Source organism: Tursiops truncatus, chromosome 8 (genome assembly GCF_011762595.2).
Source record: "Tursiops truncatus isolate mTurTru1 chromosome 8, mTurTru1.mat.Y, whole genome shotgun sequence".
Lineage (NCBI taxonomy): Eukaryota > Metazoa > Chordata > Mammalia > Artiodactyla > Delphinidae > Tursiops > Tursiops truncatus.
In genome coordinates, this window is record NC_047041.1 from 97,475,709 (window position 1) to 97,493,910 (window position 18,202).

The 18,202-nt window shown below is 45.0% G+C and overlaps 1 protein-coding gene across 1 annotated transcript in view; it reads right to left on the reverse strand.

Annotated features, from left to right (window-relative positions):
* Positions 1 to 744: 744 nt before the first annotated feature.
* The window catches only part of OSBP (oxysterol binding protein), a 33,960-nt gene continuing 16,502 nt past the window's right edge, over positions 745 to 18,202 (reverse strand). Inside the window, exons 8-14 of the mRNA XM_019948300.3 lie at positions 14,172 to 14,417; positions 13,771 to 13,891; positions 6,607 to 6,710; positions 5,133 to 5,228; positions 4,203 to 4,384; positions 3,198 to 3,418; positions 745 to 3,095 (exon numbers count right to left, since the gene is read on the reverse strand). Of these exons, the coding sequence (XP_019803859.1) occupies positions 2,953 to 3,095; positions 3,198 to 3,418; positions 4,203 to 4,384; positions 5,133 to 5,228; positions 6,607 to 6,710; positions 13,771 to 13,891; positions 14,172 to 14,417 (1,113 nt within the window). The 3' untranslated portion in view covers positions 745 to 2,952. The remainder of the gene's footprint in view (positions 3,096 to 3,197; positions 3,419 to 4,202; positions 4,385 to 5,132; positions 5,229 to 6,606; positions 6,711 to 13,770; positions 13,892 to 14,171; positions 14,418 to 18,202) is intronic.

An 18,202-nucleotide genomic window follows, 5' to 3' on the forward strand; every position in this document is an offset into this window, starting at 1 on the left:
ATCAGCTATGTGACCTTGAGTAAATTTATTTATTTTTTGAGCGCCTTTCCTCATATTCAACGTGACAATTGTAAAATATACTTCTTGAAATTGTTTAAGTGGAAGCCTGGCAATGCTGAGAGCTCCAGTCTCAGCACTCTGGACGCAGAAGCAGATGCTCAGTGATGTGCGGGCCCCCTCTCCGGGCAGGAATTGGCGCTCACCCTCATCGGAGGCCTCTCCATTCCCCTTCGATCACTTTGGCCACCTTCTCCCCTCCCTAAACTGTGCAGAGAAAAACTGAACAAGCATCTTCACTGTCCTTTACTTCTCTCCAAGGTCTTCAAATCAATACTCAATTGCTTATGTTTCAAAATACAGAATTTGAATCCTTACACGGAACAGCTAACTAAGATCCTGAAAATCTAAATGGGCAAGAGAGATGAAATTCAAGAACTTTTATTTTTTGACGCGAAACAGGCCCAGTACCAAAAACACTAGAAACCGTTCCCCTATGGCAAGGTGGGACCCTGACAGTGACATGGCACTAAAGCGTCGGGGGCTCTTAAAACTACTCATGTGGTCATTAGGTCCTCTGGAATGTTGTTGAATAGTCGAAGCATCTGGAAATCCGCGCCCAGTTTTTCTTTCCATCTCCCATGAAGATCAAGTTCCCAGACTGCCAAGAAAAAATCACCCAGGGGCCACTTCTCCGCCTCTTCCCACTGCCTCCTCCTTAAGTAGAAGTGAATCAGACAAACAATATGACTTTTTAAAAATTATTTAATTTAGTAGTTTTCTTGGAAAAAAAACAATAAGGCAAAAAAACCGAAAATATATATAGTTTTGTTTTGTTTTCATGTGACTTTATTTCACCTGAAGGACTCGAAGCCTCTTCCATTAGCAGGAACCTCACTGGGGATCAGGCTGGAAACGTAGTGCAGACAATGGGGAGCGGGAGCGGGAGACAGAGCAGGGAAGTTCCGTCTGTTTGGGGAGTTCCCGCTGTCTAAAGCTCCGTCCCCACCCCAGTTACATCAACGCTTTTATGGGCCTCCTTCAAAGAAGTAGCCCTGGAATAATCCCTTGCTTACGCTGGGATCGCTGGGATCGAGCTGAGTTCGCAGGAGGAACTTCCCCAGGAGGTGTCCCTGTCTCAAGTTCATCACAGCTAGGAAGGAAGGGATGGCGGGGAAGGAGTAAGATGCTATTTACCCAGTACAGATCCAATCTCCCTGCCGGGACGGCTTCCTCTGGAATGATTCTCCCCCCAGGACCCACGCTGGCTGAGGCTCGGCAGTTACGGAACAGAAACGAAAAGCACTAACGGGAAGCGTACACGGAAGGCACCTCATTTGTGATCCTCAGCCAGGGGCGGGTGGCACGGCGGGGTCAGATTTCTGAACAAGACAACTTAAACAAGTACAGAAGGAAAAAATGAAAGAAACCAGGGCCCAGCAGGAGCAGTTCTCTTCCCCACCCCACGCGACGGCGCCCCGACTCCTAGGAAGAAGGCTCTTTTGGGGATCAGCTCTGTGTGCTGAGATCTGGACAGAGGCAGGCTCAAACCGGAAATTACCCTCCTGACTTTCTACCCACACTCTTCCTAGTAAGAGAAGGAAAAAAGGTAGGAAAGAGGTTAGGATTTCATTTTCAAGAGTCAGGTAATTAGAAGAGCAGAGTTTAGACAGCAGTGGGCACCTCATGATATAAACCATGGACAAGGTCCCTGCTCAGGAACCGCTGGGCGGGATCCTGATCAGGTTTGGAATCTGTCTGCCCCTGAAAGAGGGAAAGCAGAGGGGGCTCCAATCCACATCAGTGTGTCCAAGAGAGAGTCCCAGGGAGACAAGTGATATCAAAAATCAAGATTCTTAATGGGAAGAAGGAAAATCAAACCAAAAAAGAATTAGATTTTTCTCTACATATATATACTATACAGATACTTAACGCATTATTCCAGAGGTGGCTCCAGTCCATGGGGCTTGAGAGATGGTGAAAACTTATTCCAGATAAACTCCTTCTCTCAGATTCTGAAGTATATCAGAATGGGACAGGTAACGCTTTGCTCCACAGGGCACAAACCCGAAGCAGTACTGCGCGGAGGGAGAAGAGAGGAAAGGCAATGAAGGATGGGGGAGAGGAGGAGCGGGGAAAGCAAGAGTGGCCAGCAGTGTTCTTCCATCCTGCCTCGTGGTCTCAGAAGTTCTCCGCCTGAGCAAGTCCGTAAAACCCCTTTGTGAGGATAACGCAAGCCTCCTACCGACCACCCAAGTGGCCCCGGGTGCTGTCAAAGAAGATGGAGAACAGCAGCAGGGTGTTTTACGCGAGTGAAGATCGAAACTTCCAAGAATTTAACTCTGAACGTCCCGGCCTTGCAAAACAGTCCCTCTCACCAGTGTTCCAGTGCCACGGTTTTCTCCGCACCGACACCCCGTTCAATTGACCCCATCTGTGAACACTTCCTAACGTCACGCCCAAGCTCCACCTCGAGCATTCACGATGCCTCTGTTGGTAAGTCTTACGTGGTGTTTCTTTTTAAAGGGAACTTCTAAAATCAGCTCTCGCTCTGAACTGCACCGGACGCCCCCCGCGTCATCCTCTTCCGCAGGTCCTGGCTGGGCAGGCTCTGTGAGGGGAGGGTGAGGGACAGCATCTCAAACCGGGGCAGAGGGAGAGGAAAGGGTCAAGAGCACGTGACTCTGCAGAAGCGGGACGACACTAGCACTCAGCCAGGACGCCTCTCCCTCACACACACAGTATCCAGAATGTCGACTTCAGTTTCAATCAGCTAAGGCAACCAGCCAATCACCGCCAATGGTGTCTGCTTCTGGTGATTGATTTGGAAAAAATGATTGGTTAAGACAGACAAACTTGAGGAAAGCTCTCCGTAAGAGAGTCACAACTGCCAGCTTTCCCGCGCATCCTCTGTCCTCTTCTCCTTTGGATCCTCCTCCTTTTGTCACGGCCGGTTCAGAAAATGTCCGGGCACGAGCTCCAGTCCTGTTTCTCTTTACACTCCCAGTATCCTCCCCTATAAATATGGGTTAACTCCTTGGTAACAGGGTCCTTCTTCCGCTCGAACCACAGTGCCTTGTAGGGATCGTAGGGCGTGCCTAAAAGGGAAAGAGGGTGAAGAAAAACAGAATCAGAGCCGAAAACACATGGGCGTTTGCCACGCGTCGGGACTGGGAAACAGAGTAGAAGGCGTCCACTACCATCCTCCGTGGCTTTCATAGCTTCGGCTTCTCTCTTCTTTCTGGAAAGTCTCTGTTTTTCCTCCAGGCGCTGCTTCTCTGCATTTGCTTCATCCCAGCGCCCATTCTCCATCAGTCTCTGGTCGGGCCGTAATCGGCTGTCTGTGGGGGCAGTGCCAGCTTCCCAGGCATTGAGAGTTAGAGCCAGCTCTGAGAAGTAGTACATGTTTTCTGCATTCTTCCTAAAAGTAAAGGGTGAGAAAGAGGAAGGGTAATGCCGGAGCTGAGACCCTTGTTAGTTAAAGAGCACCAACTAAGTTCACTACAAGGGCTACATCACCCTGGCTGTGCTACAGATGGAAAGACGCCAGGACCAACCACATCAGGTTCACCTAATTAAGAGACCCGACTGGACCATTCCCCATCCCCTCCCCAGGATCACTCAACTGGATAGTTTTCTGGGCCCGTGCTATGCTCAGGTGAAATTAGGAAGGATGAAACATTCTACTAAATAAAACTTCTTTCCTCCTGTTTCCTTCGCTTTCTTTTTAACCTCTTTCTGGGATAACCTTGGCTATTACTGAGGACTGAACATATTAAATAATGACAGGAGACAAATGGCCTCCATCTTAATTTCTTTCCAAAGTCCTGTACATTATCTCAGGGACCTTTATACTGCTGCTAGGCCTTTGGGCCACAGGTGGTGGGCATCTTTCTCCTCTAGCCACTTCTGAATAGTTCTACTCTAAATTATAGAAAAACCTCCTTCGGAATCACAATCCAAAGGACCTTTAGGAAACACCAAATGTTTCTGGCAGACGTGGTTTGAGTGGTTTGAACTTTCCTGGGACAAGGCACGCTACAACCCAACCACACGGGGACCACCTTCTGGTCATATCTCCAGGTTCCGATGACCCGCGCTCAGTCCCTCACAGAATTAAGTGGGAAGGAAGGCAGAAATGCCGCAACACCGCTCCAAGGCTGAGGTCACAGCAGGACCCGGGCGGGACCCACACTGATACTCACGGTAAAGGATTCCGCTTCCACAGCATGACCCTGCTTTCCTCTGCTTCGTGGCCTCGCTGCCGAGCGTCACCCCCGTTTTCCCCGATGACTGGCTGTACTTTGAAACACTCCATTTTCTCATCCCACGTCCCCAGAAGGGCAAAGTGAACTTTTCCTGATGGGTCTGTCACTTCCCCTGTCACCTACAGAGGGAGAGCAGGGCTCTGGAGTACGGCATTCGCTGTGTCAGCTTCCCTGACTACTCTGGACACCGAAGTCCTAGGGTAAATACTGGTTAAATCCTGTTATGACAAACTCCGTGGAATCATTCAAATTATTTTGTTATGTTTCCTTGAGCTGCTTAAAATAACTGAGTCATGAGTTGGAGGATTCATTACCATTTTGTTGTACAGATTTTTGTTGTAATGATATATGTAGGAGAAGGATCTGACTGTCCTCAGAATTATGTTATATTCTTCTCTCCAGAAAGCAGAGAGAGCCACAAACAGATTTCTTCACTCTCCCATCAAAACTCCCGGCACAATTCCACTGCGGTGGTACCAGAACTCTCACTCAGACTTCAAGGTACCCATGCCTCCTTCCGGTAACCCTTTGCTTCGTCCTTCCTCGGTGTTGCCCATTTTCAAATCTCATTGCTCTTTTGTTTTCTGGCCACGCCTGCACAGCTTGCAGAATCTTAGTTCCCCGACCAGGGATCGAACCGGGGCCCACGGCAGTGAAAGCACCCTAACCACTGGACCGCCAGGAAATGCCGATCCCTCATTGCTCTTGACTTCTATTCTCTAACTTGTTGTCTTTTGCTGACTTTCTCCTTTATCTCTCCTTTTTTTTGCACACACACAATCCATCCACCTACACCAGCTCCAAAGGAACAGACTTTCTACGGGATACACACTAAGTGAAAAACATTTTAATTTCAACTTCTCTTACCTTTCTTGCTACATCCCGAGAGAAGTAGCTATAAGGAACAAATTTAAGATTGCACTTGTCTCCTGTCTTGTGATTCACAATATCAATTTCACCAGACTATAAAAAGAAAAGAATCATGGATTGGTTTTATTAAGAATGGATGACTTGAATATATGCTAAGCCTCATTCATCATAATTCTTTTCAATCTTACATTCTAGCTTTCCTGTACTTAAGATTCAGGTCTTAGCCAACCTTGAGATGCTGTGGAATCCCTTTGTAATCTTGGTATGCCAGGTTGGAATCAAGGCCAAATGACCTTTTTTAAAAAAACTGTGTCACATGTTCAGTGGCATAATTCGAACTTCAGCACACACATTGATGATATTCACATAATAATTTACCTTCCCAAACCAGTCCTCCACTCGTACCCTTCATGAACTCTGTGCTTAAAGTATTCTACTCACGGTTTCAACCCTACATATGGTGGGCCTTTCTACACTTCATTCATTGCATTTTCTCCTCCTTTCTATCTTGCAAATCCCAAAAAGCTCTTTAAGACTCAGCTTCATTCCCACATCTACCGTGAAGCCTTTCCTGACTGCTTAGACAGAATTCCCTCTCTTTTCTGAATTTACTGCAACCACTGTCTTAAGAGCAAACTGACAATGAATTAGATAGTTTGACAGTTTGTTTGTTTGTTTATTTATGGCTACGTTGGGTCTTCATTGCTAAGTGCGGGCTTTCTCAAGTTCTGGCGAGCGGGGGCTACTCTTCGTTGTGGTGAGTGGGCTTCTCATTGCAGTGGCATCTCTTGCTGCAGAGCACGGGCTCTAGGCACGCGGGCTTCGGTAATTGTGGCACACAGGCTCAGTAGTTGTGGCTCGAGGGCTCTAGGCTCAGTAGTTATGGCGCACGGGCTTAGCTAATCCGCGGCATGTGGGATCTTCCTGGACCAGGGCTCGAACCCGTGTCCCCTGCATCAGCAGGTGGATTCTTAAGCACTGTGCCACCAGGGAAGCCCCTAGATAGTATTTTAGTACAGCTCTTACACTAGTCTATTTTGGCAAATACTTTTCATCCTACACATATCTGTCATATATCTCCAATGATAAAATAACTCTTGGCAGGACAGTGCCTCATATGACTTTGTATTCCCAAGACCTAGCACTCAGCTTGGCAACAAATGTTTGATGAATAATGAAAGGATGAAGGATGGGAGCCATGTTTATTATTTTCTTGTATTCTTCATAGTACCTAACACAGCCCTAGTACAGCAGTCACTGAATGAATGTTGTAACTTGGTCATTTATAGGTAATAGTTTGTGGTATAGAAACTCGGGGAGTTTGGGGGTGGGATTACTGCCTGAGAGAAATTCCTCAGGCAAAACTGATAAACCAGTAACAGCAGTCTGGGGCCAGTTCACACGTCCTAAATACTACAAAGATGGACGTATTCTTCTGAACTTCAGAAGCATGCTGAGTCCCTTTACTCACCTGATCGATCCACAGTTTGCCCACGATAATGTTGTGCACTGTCGTGGTAACTTTCTTCCAAGTGTAGTGGTGCCCAGTTGCGTGGAAGATACAGTGGATGCTACCTAGAAGCAGAGAGTGGCACACAAATTAAGCCAAATATTAGAGAAACAGCACCATGCTGGCTAGAAATAATGATGGACTGATTTGATTTTATCAATATTTCTTACTTTTAAAAAGAAAACAATAAGTCAAAAAGGACTTATAACCTTTATAAATGTTGGAAGCACTGACTGAATTTTTCATGTGATTTTAAAATTTATGAATAAAATATAACTAATGAGGACAAACATTGACAGCTGATACAGCTTAGCTGGGAAGTAATATTCTGCAAATGTAGAAATAAAAATGAAAGCAAAAACCCCAATCTTTTTACTAACTGTACCTGCTATACTAGCTGCAAAATTTACAGGAACAGGTCACATCTGCCCCAACATGAAAAAATAAAGCAGCATATGGAAAAGAGCACACACTGGTGGTCAGTACTGGGGACAAACCCTGTTGTGAGTAACTAGCTGTGTGACTTTAAGCAAACCACTTGTCTACCTATGGGCCTTAATAGTGGGGAAAAAAAAAAGGCGGGGGGGGAGTAGTGGATAGAGCAGGGGCACCGGCTCCAACACTCATTCGATGTGTGAGCACGTGTTGCATAATAAAGAATTTGTCTGGTTTTTGTCCAACCTCTAAACGCTTGCAATTTCCCACGTGACAGTAGTGTCTTTGTTACTCATGAGGGCCCTGGTGATATATGCCAATGAGGTGCCTCAGGTGGGCCCCTAGATCGCTTATGCCAACAAGATGACTTAGGATGAGGGTGGGCCAGAAAGACCAACCATGTCATTAGAGAGCAGCGGCTGCGGGTCACCTGATACGGGCTAGATCTGGCCTCCTGACCTCCTGGGAATGATATTTCCTTCCTTCCAGGAAGGGAAGGAGGCCGGGATATTGAGTTCAGTCACGTGGCCAAGGATTTGATCAACTGTGCCCACACGATGAAACCCCAATAAAATCTCTGGACAAGGAAGCCTGGTGGAGTTTCTAGGATGTTAAACACATCAATGTGCCAGGAAGGTGCTGGGCCCTGATTTCATGGGGAGAGGGCATGGAAACTCATGTCCAGGATCCTCCCACACCCTCTGCTATGTGTCTCTCCATGGGGCTGGTCCTGATTTGTACCCTTTATAGCACTCAGTACGTAAGGTCTTCTCCTGTTCCTATAATCTCAAATGAATACCAAGCCAAAATCAGTGGCTTCAACAGAGGTGAGTGGAGATTCAAAATAATCCAAAAATTTCAGAAGATATACACATTAAATAATACAGTTAATTCCAGTAACGGTATAACTCTAAGCTCCCTCTGTAACCACTAATGAAACGAACGCTAAACGTGGCTGAGGCGTGTCCTTCTTGTACAAAAAGGTTAAAGTAGCCCTGGTGGCTGCAGCAGCAGTCATGCTGATGAGGATAACACTGGTGACAACGACACTGACAGTAGCAATGGCAACTCTGCTGGGAACACCTGCTGTGTACCAGACAGGCTAGGCTAGGCTCTCCTCACTCATTTACTCTTCACAGCCATCTTCAAAAACATTTGCTCTGCCTAACTATGGCCTAAATCGCTTGTTCTTCACCACTGCAGTCTAAGCCACCAGCAGCTCTTGCCCGAACCTCTTTTCGGCCTCCCGGCTTCCACTCTGGCCCCCCTTCAAGTCTCTAGTCAAAATGATCTGTTTAAAACATGTCATATCAACTTTCCACACCATAAAATCTCCCCATTACTCCCCACTGTAGTTAGAATAAAACTCAACTCCTTTCACGGTGTACAAGACGCTACAAGAGCAGGCTCCCGCCTACCCTCTCTGGTCTCATGCACCGCGTCCCCCTCCTCACTCTGAACCAGCTGCTGTGGCCTTGCTGTTTCTCATGCGTGCTATGCTTGCTCCATCCCCAGGGCCCTTATCTTTGGGGTTCTCTCTGCCAGTCATCTTTTGGTTTTGTTTCTTTTTGTTCTCAGGTCTCTGCTCAAATGTAACCTTTTCAGAGAAGTTCCTGACTCTGCTACAAGGGAACACACAACACTCTCCTTCCTCCATCATTCACCCCATCTCTGCTTACTCTATTTTCTTCACTGAACCACCACTATATAAAATCAAAGTACTTGTTTTATTTACTTTTGTGTCTACTTAAGAATGCAAGCTAAATGAGGGCAAAGGAGCTTTTGTTCACCATTATGTACCCAACTAGAAACAGTTACCAGCATATAGTGGGCACTCAAATATTTGTTGATACCTTAGCTGCAGGCTACATTTGTATCCTACTGCTGCTGAAACCAGCTATGACAAACTTTGTGGCTTAAAATAACACAACTTGGGACTTCCCTGGTGGCGCAGTGGTTAAGAATCCGCCTGCCAATGCAGGGGACACAGGTTCGAGCCCTGGTCCAGGAAGATCCCACACGCCGTGGCGCAACTAAGGCCGTGCGCCACAACTACTGAGCCTGCGCTCTAGAGCCCGTGAGCCACAACTACTGAGCCCGCATGCCACAAGTACTGAACCCTGTGTGCCTAGAGCCCGTGCTCCCCAGCAAGAGAAGCCACCGCAATGAGAAGCCCTCGCACTGCAATGACGAGTAGCCCCCGCTCGCCGCAACTACAGAAAGCCTGCACGCAGCAATGTGGTCCCAATGCAGCCCAAAACAAACAAATAATAAATAAATTTTAAAAAATAACACAACTTATTCTCTTACAGTTCTAGAAGTCAGAAGTCTAAAATCAAGGTGTCAGCAGGTGTGTGTTCCTTCTGAAGGCTCAAGGGGAAAATCCATTTTCTTGCTTTTTCCAGTTACTACAAGCCACCTGCATTCTTTGGTTTGTGGACCCTTCCTAGCATCACTCAAACCTCTTGCTTCTGTTGTCACTGACTCTGAACCTCCGGTCTCCCTCTTATAAATACCCTTGTTGATTACATTAGGCCCACAGAATAATCCAGGATTATCTCCCCATCTCCAGATCCTTAACCACATGTCCAAAGTTCCTTTCACTGTGTAAAGTGATAAATTCATAGGTTCCAGAGCTTAGGATGTGGATATATTTGGGGGCAGGGGGGCATTATTCAACCTACCACATCCTCATTTTACCAAATGAAGACTCTGAGCTTAGAGAGGTCAAATAATTTTCCCAAGGTCACAGAGCTAGTGACAGCTAGAGCTGAAGTTCAAAATAAGAGCAGAACATGTGTACAGTCCAATACCATAACCCTATATCCCACCCTGATGATGTACCTGTTGTTCTGCAGTGTCCCTTCCAGTTCACTGGGATGGTGGAAAAATAAAGAACACCCTGTGACGACCTTCGTTGAAAACTTGACAATAAGTTAAAGATCCCAAACCTGAGCCATTTAAAGTGTATAAAGGGGAAGACAGCCACTTGCAGAATGGTAGAGTAAGAACTTCCATGTATCAGCTCCCCAGTAAAATCAACAAGAACACACTAACAAAAGTGATCAGAATCAACTTTTTCATAACTCTGGAAATTAACCAAAGGCTTACAATACTCCAAGAAACATTTACTCAAGAAAAATGGCTGACTCTCAGTAAGCAAAATGAGCTTTGTGGCGTTTTAACTTGCCCCATTCCTATCCTTCTCTCCCCAGCTCAGCAGTAGCCTTGAAAACTGGTAGCCTCACAGTCATGGTAGCCGTGAAAACCAGCAAGCAGTCTAGCAAACACTGGAGGGAGTAGAACAGGAAGCTCCCAAAGCCCAGCTCCAAAGTACTGTCGTTCTCTGACCTATCTGGTGGCTCCCAGTAAACTCCCACTCACTGGGCTTATCTTTATTTGATCTGATTCTGCACCGCTCACCTCAGCCTTCTTCCTGGGGCAATTATCAACAATCCGGGGCAATTATTTAACACAACAGCTGCCACAGGTGGTGATAACAGTTGGAGCACTTGAAGAAATAATGGCCCCCAATTCCCCAGATTTGACGAAAAGCACTAAGCTCCACTTCCGAGAAGTCCAGTGAATGCCAAGTGGATCAACTCAAAGAGCACCACACTGAAACCGACCGTAATCAGACTAGAAAGACACAGACAAACAGAGGATCCGGAAAGCAGGAAGAGAGAAGTGATGCGTCACACACAAGTGATCCTCAGAAACCACGAAGGCCAGAAGGCAGTCGGATGACGTGTTCAAAATGCCGAAAGAAAAAGACCATCAAACCCAGAGTTCCATGTCCAGCAAAATTATCCTTCATAAACAAGGAGAACTAAGACATTCCCAGCAAAACAAAAACTGAAAGAATTCCTGGCTAGCCGATCTGCTCTTCAAGAAATGCTAAAGGAAGTCCTTCAGGCTGAAATGAAAGGATACTAGGCAGTAACTTAAATCTACCTTAAGAAATTAAGAGACCAGTAAAGGTAACAGCAATTAAACTACATAAAAGACACAAGCATACATCTATTTTTTGCTTATAACTTTTTTCTCCTATATGATGTAAAAGACAACTACATAAAGCAACAGTTATAAAACAATGTTGATGGAATTATAACGTAGAAAAATAGTTTGCATGAAAATAAAAGCACAAAGGAGGGAAAAGGTAATAGATCCATGTAAGTGCAAAGTCTTTATATCCTGTTGAAATTCACCTGGTATTAATCTGAACTAGATTATTAGAAGGTGTTAATTTTAATACCCAGGATAACCATAAAAATACCTTTAAAAAATATAGTAAAAGAAATAACAAGGAAATTAAAATGGTAAACCAGAAAAATATCTATTTAACACAAAAGAAGGAACGAATGGCAGAGTAGAGGAGGAACAAAAAGGACATAAGATGTACAGAAACAAAATACCAAAATGGCAGATGTGAATCCTAACTAATCAGTAATTATAATAAATATAAATGGATTAATCACTCTAATCAAAAAGCAGAAATTGGAAAAATGGATAAAATATATAAGGAGGACTTTCTGACTAAAGTGCTGCTGGGGCAGATTCAAGGTGCATGGAGCCCAGCAGTGTCATTGACACAGAGATCAACAGGCTGAGTGGTTGTTTCATTCATAGTATCAAATTGTGATTCTTCTTGGGTTAGAGAACTCCAAACTATAAAATAATCCTCTATGTAAATGTATCTCTTTAAACTTGAAGCTACCACCCAATTCCAAAATGAGTGGATGAGCAAACTCATATTTACCCTCTACCGCAGTCTTCATAATTTTGCAAACTTCAGTCATATTTCCTAGAAGCATTCTTTTTTCCAGACTGCAAGAATTCTAACCTTTTCAGTCAATTTTACTGGAAGACTCAGACTACCTTCCACCACCTCAAAAACCCATCCACCTGCCTACTCACTCACACCCCGTCCATCTGTCTTTCTTCAATGGCCTCTCTTGGCTTAATAATTTACCCTCTGAGAGCTGAACACCACTGAAAATGGATCGAACCCATGTCCCCTGCATTAGCAGGTGGATTTCTTAACCACCGCACCACCTGGGAAGTCCCACGATGTCAATTCTTGTTCAATCTCCCTACAAAGGCTGGGATCTTTGTTTTGTTCACTTGCATTTCCCGAGCACCTTAGAACCATACCTAGTACGTGGTAGGTATACTCAGTATCTAATAGATGGGGTGACTTAAGATAATATATCCTGATGAATCCTTAAACAACCAAAGAATGAAATCCTATCAAAGGTTTTTTTAACTCTAAAAAATTAGATCTACCACTTATATCATGTTCCTATAGTTATTTACCCCTCAAAGAATTCTAGATTAGTCAAATTACAGAGAAAATGCACAGCACATCGCTGGTAATTTAGGTTTACTGCCGTTTTTAAAATGTATATAAACTTCCTTAGAATTAAATACATATAACCCATCCCTTTAGCAATCCTCAGGGGGCCTCTGAAACCCTTCTGCATGGATGAAAGTTATACTGCAATACGACTACTGACACCCTAGTTCTGCAGATTAGGTGTGAACATCTCAGGTGTTTACTACTCTTAACCTAACACACTTCGGAAGCTATCAGCTTCAAAGACAGTTAAGCAATTAGAACCTGTTCAAAGGTTCTCAGTAAAGATCAAGACCAAAATCACTTAGTCTCCTTTTCATCTAAGGGCCTCTTGCATATTAACCATGAGGCAACAGAGTTAACATTTCAGTTTCTTGTCTTTTAATATGTTACGAACATCCCTGGATTTTTTTCTGGCTAATTTCTAGTTTGCACTGTACCTGCTACCTTGTTTCTGAGAGAAAGGGGGATTTATTAAAGCAGAAGACTGTACGGCAATAACCCAGCACTGCAGCTCTGCCACATGAAAGACTAGAACCAGGAAATGGAAAGCCATCGAGAGCTCAGGCAGTTGCTACCAGCGCTGTCTCTAGGGAGCCACTTGCTTTCTCTCTACCTGCTTTGTGTTTCTTTTTCTGCAGACCAACGTTCACTCTTCAGTACACACGTGGCCAAATGTGGCTGGCTCTAGTTCAAAAGAGCATCAAGAATCTACTACCCTTTCTGAATAATCTCATTTCCCCTAAAGTACAGACACACAAACACTGCATACTAGGATTCCTATTCCCAGGCCTGACCTTTCTGATCTTGGTGCAAAATTAACTTGTAATCCAATAAGATCTTTTAAAATAAAGTTTCATTTTACCTGGAGTTCAGCTGTCACATAAATGACACCTAACCCCTCCGGTGGAGGAAGAGTGAGGGGAGAAAGGAGAGGAGGAGGGGCTACCCAGGAACCCTAACCTTTTGCAGTCACAGGAGTTCTGATCTATAGAGAGAAGCTGATTGCTAGGATAATGGGGTAAACAACACCAACTAAAAGAATTTTTTAAATGCATGCTAAAATGTGTATTCTAAAATAGTACTTAAAGATGCATTAAATATAGCTAAGAAGACAAAGAACTTATGACCGGATGGGTCCTTAAAGAATCTCACACACACCCCAACCCACCCAGCAGCTGAGAAGTTAAATGACCTGCACAAAGCTAGCTCGTACGGTTCAGTGCCTGAATCAGACCTCCAGGTTCCTGACTACTGAACCAGTAACCGCCTCCATCCTGCCAGAAAAGCTTTCCTTCCTGGAGCACAAATGCTTACAAAGATGGTGGCCTTACCAAGCGGCATAATGGAGAGGTATTTGCCTCGGAACTTGCTGGTGATTTTGATTTCCTGACGCAACGTCCAGCCATTTTTGGACTCAGCGTGGTGTGCAGCCGCAGGGGGATGATGACTCACCTTGAAGAAATCAGTGGTTCAAATTAAAAGGAAGAAAGGAGAAAAAAAGATACTGCCTATTAACTGGTGATAAACACCCCAAATTCACACTTGACATTTTTACACCCATAGCAGTAGATGAATACCAGGGCCTCCAGTGTTGAAGTCCTGAAGGAAAAGAAGGCAGTTTGGGATGACGGGGTCTGGAATTTCTGCAAACGTTAACACCCAGGGGTATCAACCAAAGAAATCATCCCTTTCTTCAAAAAGGAGACGTGTCACAGTCCTGAGGCTCCTTTACCTGCTCACAGAGGGATCGGTACCCATTCTCCTCTAATCGGTCTAGCTCAAAGGTCTCCCCAAGGAGTGGGTTGAACGGCTTGCTGGTACGGAAGACAGTAGTGGAGTAGGAGGACACGGTGAAAGCTGCAACATAACAGAGCTGTTCTAGAGAGTTCTCACACTTTGCAGCTCGGTCTAACAGCTCGTGGTATTCCAGATCTTCAGTAAGGCGCTGAAGCATGGATAAGGGCTCATTAAAGTTTACCTGTCAGGAAAAGAGCAGATATAAAAACTCTGTCCGCACATCCAAATGAGACAATTTCTTCCTTTCTTTTTTTTTCTTTTTGCAGTCGGAGGGAGACACATATCAAGATGTCAAGATGATAAAACAAATCACTGGGAAAAGAAGAGGCCTTTGCTCAGTAGAGCAACTCCAAGATCTAGCCTGAAAGCAGCCCATTCTCCTCGGCCAACTGTTCATGTCAATGAGTGGTGGAAATTCCATTTTCATTTATTTCACTAACTGGAAGCACTCTGAGATGGGAACCATGCCTCTTCTGCTTACCACTGCATATCCAAGAGCCACTGATGCCTGGCCCATGAGAAACTGTCATCAAATAGGTACTGAATGAATGAATAAAAGGAGAAATGGACTTCAGCACAAGTATATGCAGAGAAGAAGTTAGGTATTTAACATTTTTGAGGGAGGAAAGAAAGGGTAGTAAATTCTAAGTGCAGTCGTGTCCTGACTAGTGGAAAAAACATTACAGTAGTTAGCTTCCACTCCCAGACTAGACCATTGCTGAGTCTCAGTTCAGTGCTACATCAGGCAAGGATTCTGCTTTCTTCTCTGAGGCTGGACAGTTGTGCTTCTGCAGCTGGAGTATTCATGATGGGGGCTAAGAGAGGGCTCTGAGTGCTTCTACCTTTCAAGTTTTAGAGCCAGCTTAGGGCACTCAGCCATAGGATGAAGCAAGTGTGTGTCTGCGCACCTCTGTCGGGCAGAAGATGTCCATTCGTGCCACAGATATTTATTGAGCCCTCACGTGTGCCAGACCCTATACAACTCAGCAGGTATAGAGAAGTGAACAAAAGAGACATTGTCCCCTCATCCCCCAAAGAATGAGCTTCTAAGTTGACTGTCTGGAACTTATGATGACTTTACTACTTTAAAAACTTACTATAAAAAGAGGTTAGGTTCCCAGGCTAGTCCACAAAGCTTATTTAACCAGCAATACAGCTAAAGAAGCCTGAATATCACTAGCCTGAGTTGAGTCCGAAGAAGAGAGGAAGGAAGAAAAAAATGTCCTTTGTATTGAATGGAGCTGACCTAAAGCAAAATTTCAGTTAATAAAACAAACAAAAACAACACTTTTCTTTCCTACAGTCCTACCTCTTTTTATTTTTCTGCATTTTAATCCAACCTTCTACCCCCCAATCTCGGAGTCACATACTACCTTAATGCTTACTGCCCTCCCAATTATGAAACATCTTGTAATTTCCACTATAACAAACTTTGGAAACAAAGTATAAAGGAAAACATCTACTTGAAATACCATCACCCAAAGATAACCACTATTAATAGTTTCATATTTGTTTCTATGCATTTATACATAAAAAAATTACTAGAGCCTGCTTTTTCTGAGAAATATACTAAGCATTTCTCTGTGAAAATTTCCCAAGGGGGAAGTAGGATCTACCCTGCCTCAGCTAAAAACACTGTACCACACTCCAAAGCCATGCTGTCCGCACAGAGAAAAGCACTATGGTAAGAAAAATGCACACCGAGGGTAAACGGCTGGACAGAACTCAAATCCTCAAGTGTCTTTTTAAAAGACGGTACTTATTAACTATGCCAACAAAATCTCTCCGTGGCAGAACTGCAGGCAACATGCAGTAACATTTCCATACATTTCGAGGAAAATGAGACAGGCGATGTGCTCCGCTGGTGGCTACAGGACAGATGAGAACCACCTGGGCCTAGAATCAGTATATCCTTACTTAGCCCATCACCGCTTATCACACACACACAGCCCTGCCCCCCAACAGCTGTTCCAGGAACCACAGTTTCTCTGAAAGGGCCAAGCTTTTTATACTGGTCATTTTATCCCTCAGAGGGCTAACAGGGAAACAAACAAATCTGAGAATTTACAGTGGAAAGAAGCAGGGCGTTAGTTATATGGCTGATGGAGAGCTGGGCAGCATAACATGACAGCCTGGAGATTAGCAGCGGCAGGAAGCCGTAACTGCTGACAGGCAGGAGGAACAAAGAGCAGCGGTGGTTATTACCGCAGCGCAGAGGCCAGAGGCGTGCACAGAAGCTAAAGCCTCAGGGGGGCCTGCAGTGGAAACTAGAGCCACACAGCTGCTGCCAGAGCATTGCCCAAGAGAATGTAGCCGGGGCGGGGAGTGCCCTGGGACTTCTCCCATCCTCCCGCTCCAAACTCCTTCTGGTGCCTTGCACTGGTGGAGCCCAGCCAGAGTCAGCAGGCATGGAAGCCTGAGAAACACAGCCCAGAGGGATCAGCTTTCCTGTGACACAGCACAGAGCAGGGCAAGGGTGAGGACCAGATCCACAGGCCAACAGGTACCGGACTGCACATTCCTTGTAACGATGTCAACAAGGAAATAATGGTAAAGTAGGACAGAGAGGTCACCTGGACTCAGAACCTATCTCTAAGCAGGAACTGCATTTCTGAGGCTGCAATTTCCAGCCTACCTCTCCACCACTTCCTTCAAGGCACTAGGCAAAGAAGCGGGGCTTCTTTTCAGGCCCCTAGTCAACCACTTATTTTATGCTTCTCCAGTGTGCTTACTCATGGCCATTTCCTGTCTGGAGGTCAACATTTTTCTAACAGAAATCCTATGCACTTACATACAAATCTATTTTTTTTCCAAGACTCAGTTAACTAATTACTTTAACATTTGCTGAATGATATGTATGTGCCAGGCACTGGCTAAGCATCAAGGATATAAAGACCAGTCTCTGCCCGTGAAGAACAGTCTATGGAGAGAAAGAAACCACTCACTGGTCCATCAGCCCCAAGAGGCTAGGAGAATGCTGTCTGTATGCCGTGCAACCGGCTATGGGCAGAGCCTGCAGCCATGCCCCACTCTCCATTCTTCCCTTCTTCTGCAAGTAGTTGAATCCCCAATTTTTAACTAGGTCATGCCACCAAGAACAGAAGTCTTCATTTCTAGTCTCCTCTCCAGCTAGCTGAGGCCATATAACTAAGTTCTGGCCAAAGAGATTGAAGGCAAAATGGTTCATGATATTTCCAAGAAGCACCCTTAAAAGGCAGGACATGCCCTTCTCCTCTTTCCCTCTTCCCGCTGACTGGAATGCGATCCTGACGGCCCGAGTTGGAGCAGCCACTTAACACCTGGGAATTGAGGCCACAGGCAGCAGAACAACAGGACAGAAAGGAGCCTGGTCACGACAGTGTGGAGTATCGTACCAGCCCTGGACCACCTACTTCTGGACTTTAACGTGATAATGAGTTAAGCTAATGTTTGTTGGCCAGCTTTTTCTGTGAAAGGTTATATAGTAAACATTTAGGCTTCAAGTGCCATACGGCCTCTGTCACACCTACTCAGCACTGCTGTTCTAGGATGAAAGCAGCCACAGGCAATCTGTGAATGAATGAGCATTTACTGTGTTCCAATAAACCTCACGGACACTGACATGTAAATTGTATATAATTTTCACATCACAAAATATTATCCTCCTTTTGATATTTTTCAACCATTTAAAAACATAAAAACTATGCTTAGCTTGTAGGCTGTACAGATGGCAGCCAGATGTGGCCCCAGGGCCACAGTTTGCTGCCCCCTGGTCTAAACCAACATATTTTGGATTCTTTAAACTGAACCTATACCTGATACACTGATACAACCCCAGGCAGCTAGGCAGTCATTAAACTCTTGGGGAGTGAACCAGCAAGTTAAACCCACTGTCCAGAAATAAACAGTGGCACTTGTTGGAACACAGGGAAGAGACGGCTCACCCTGACCAGATGCACGGGTGAAGGTCTGCTGAAAGAGACGACA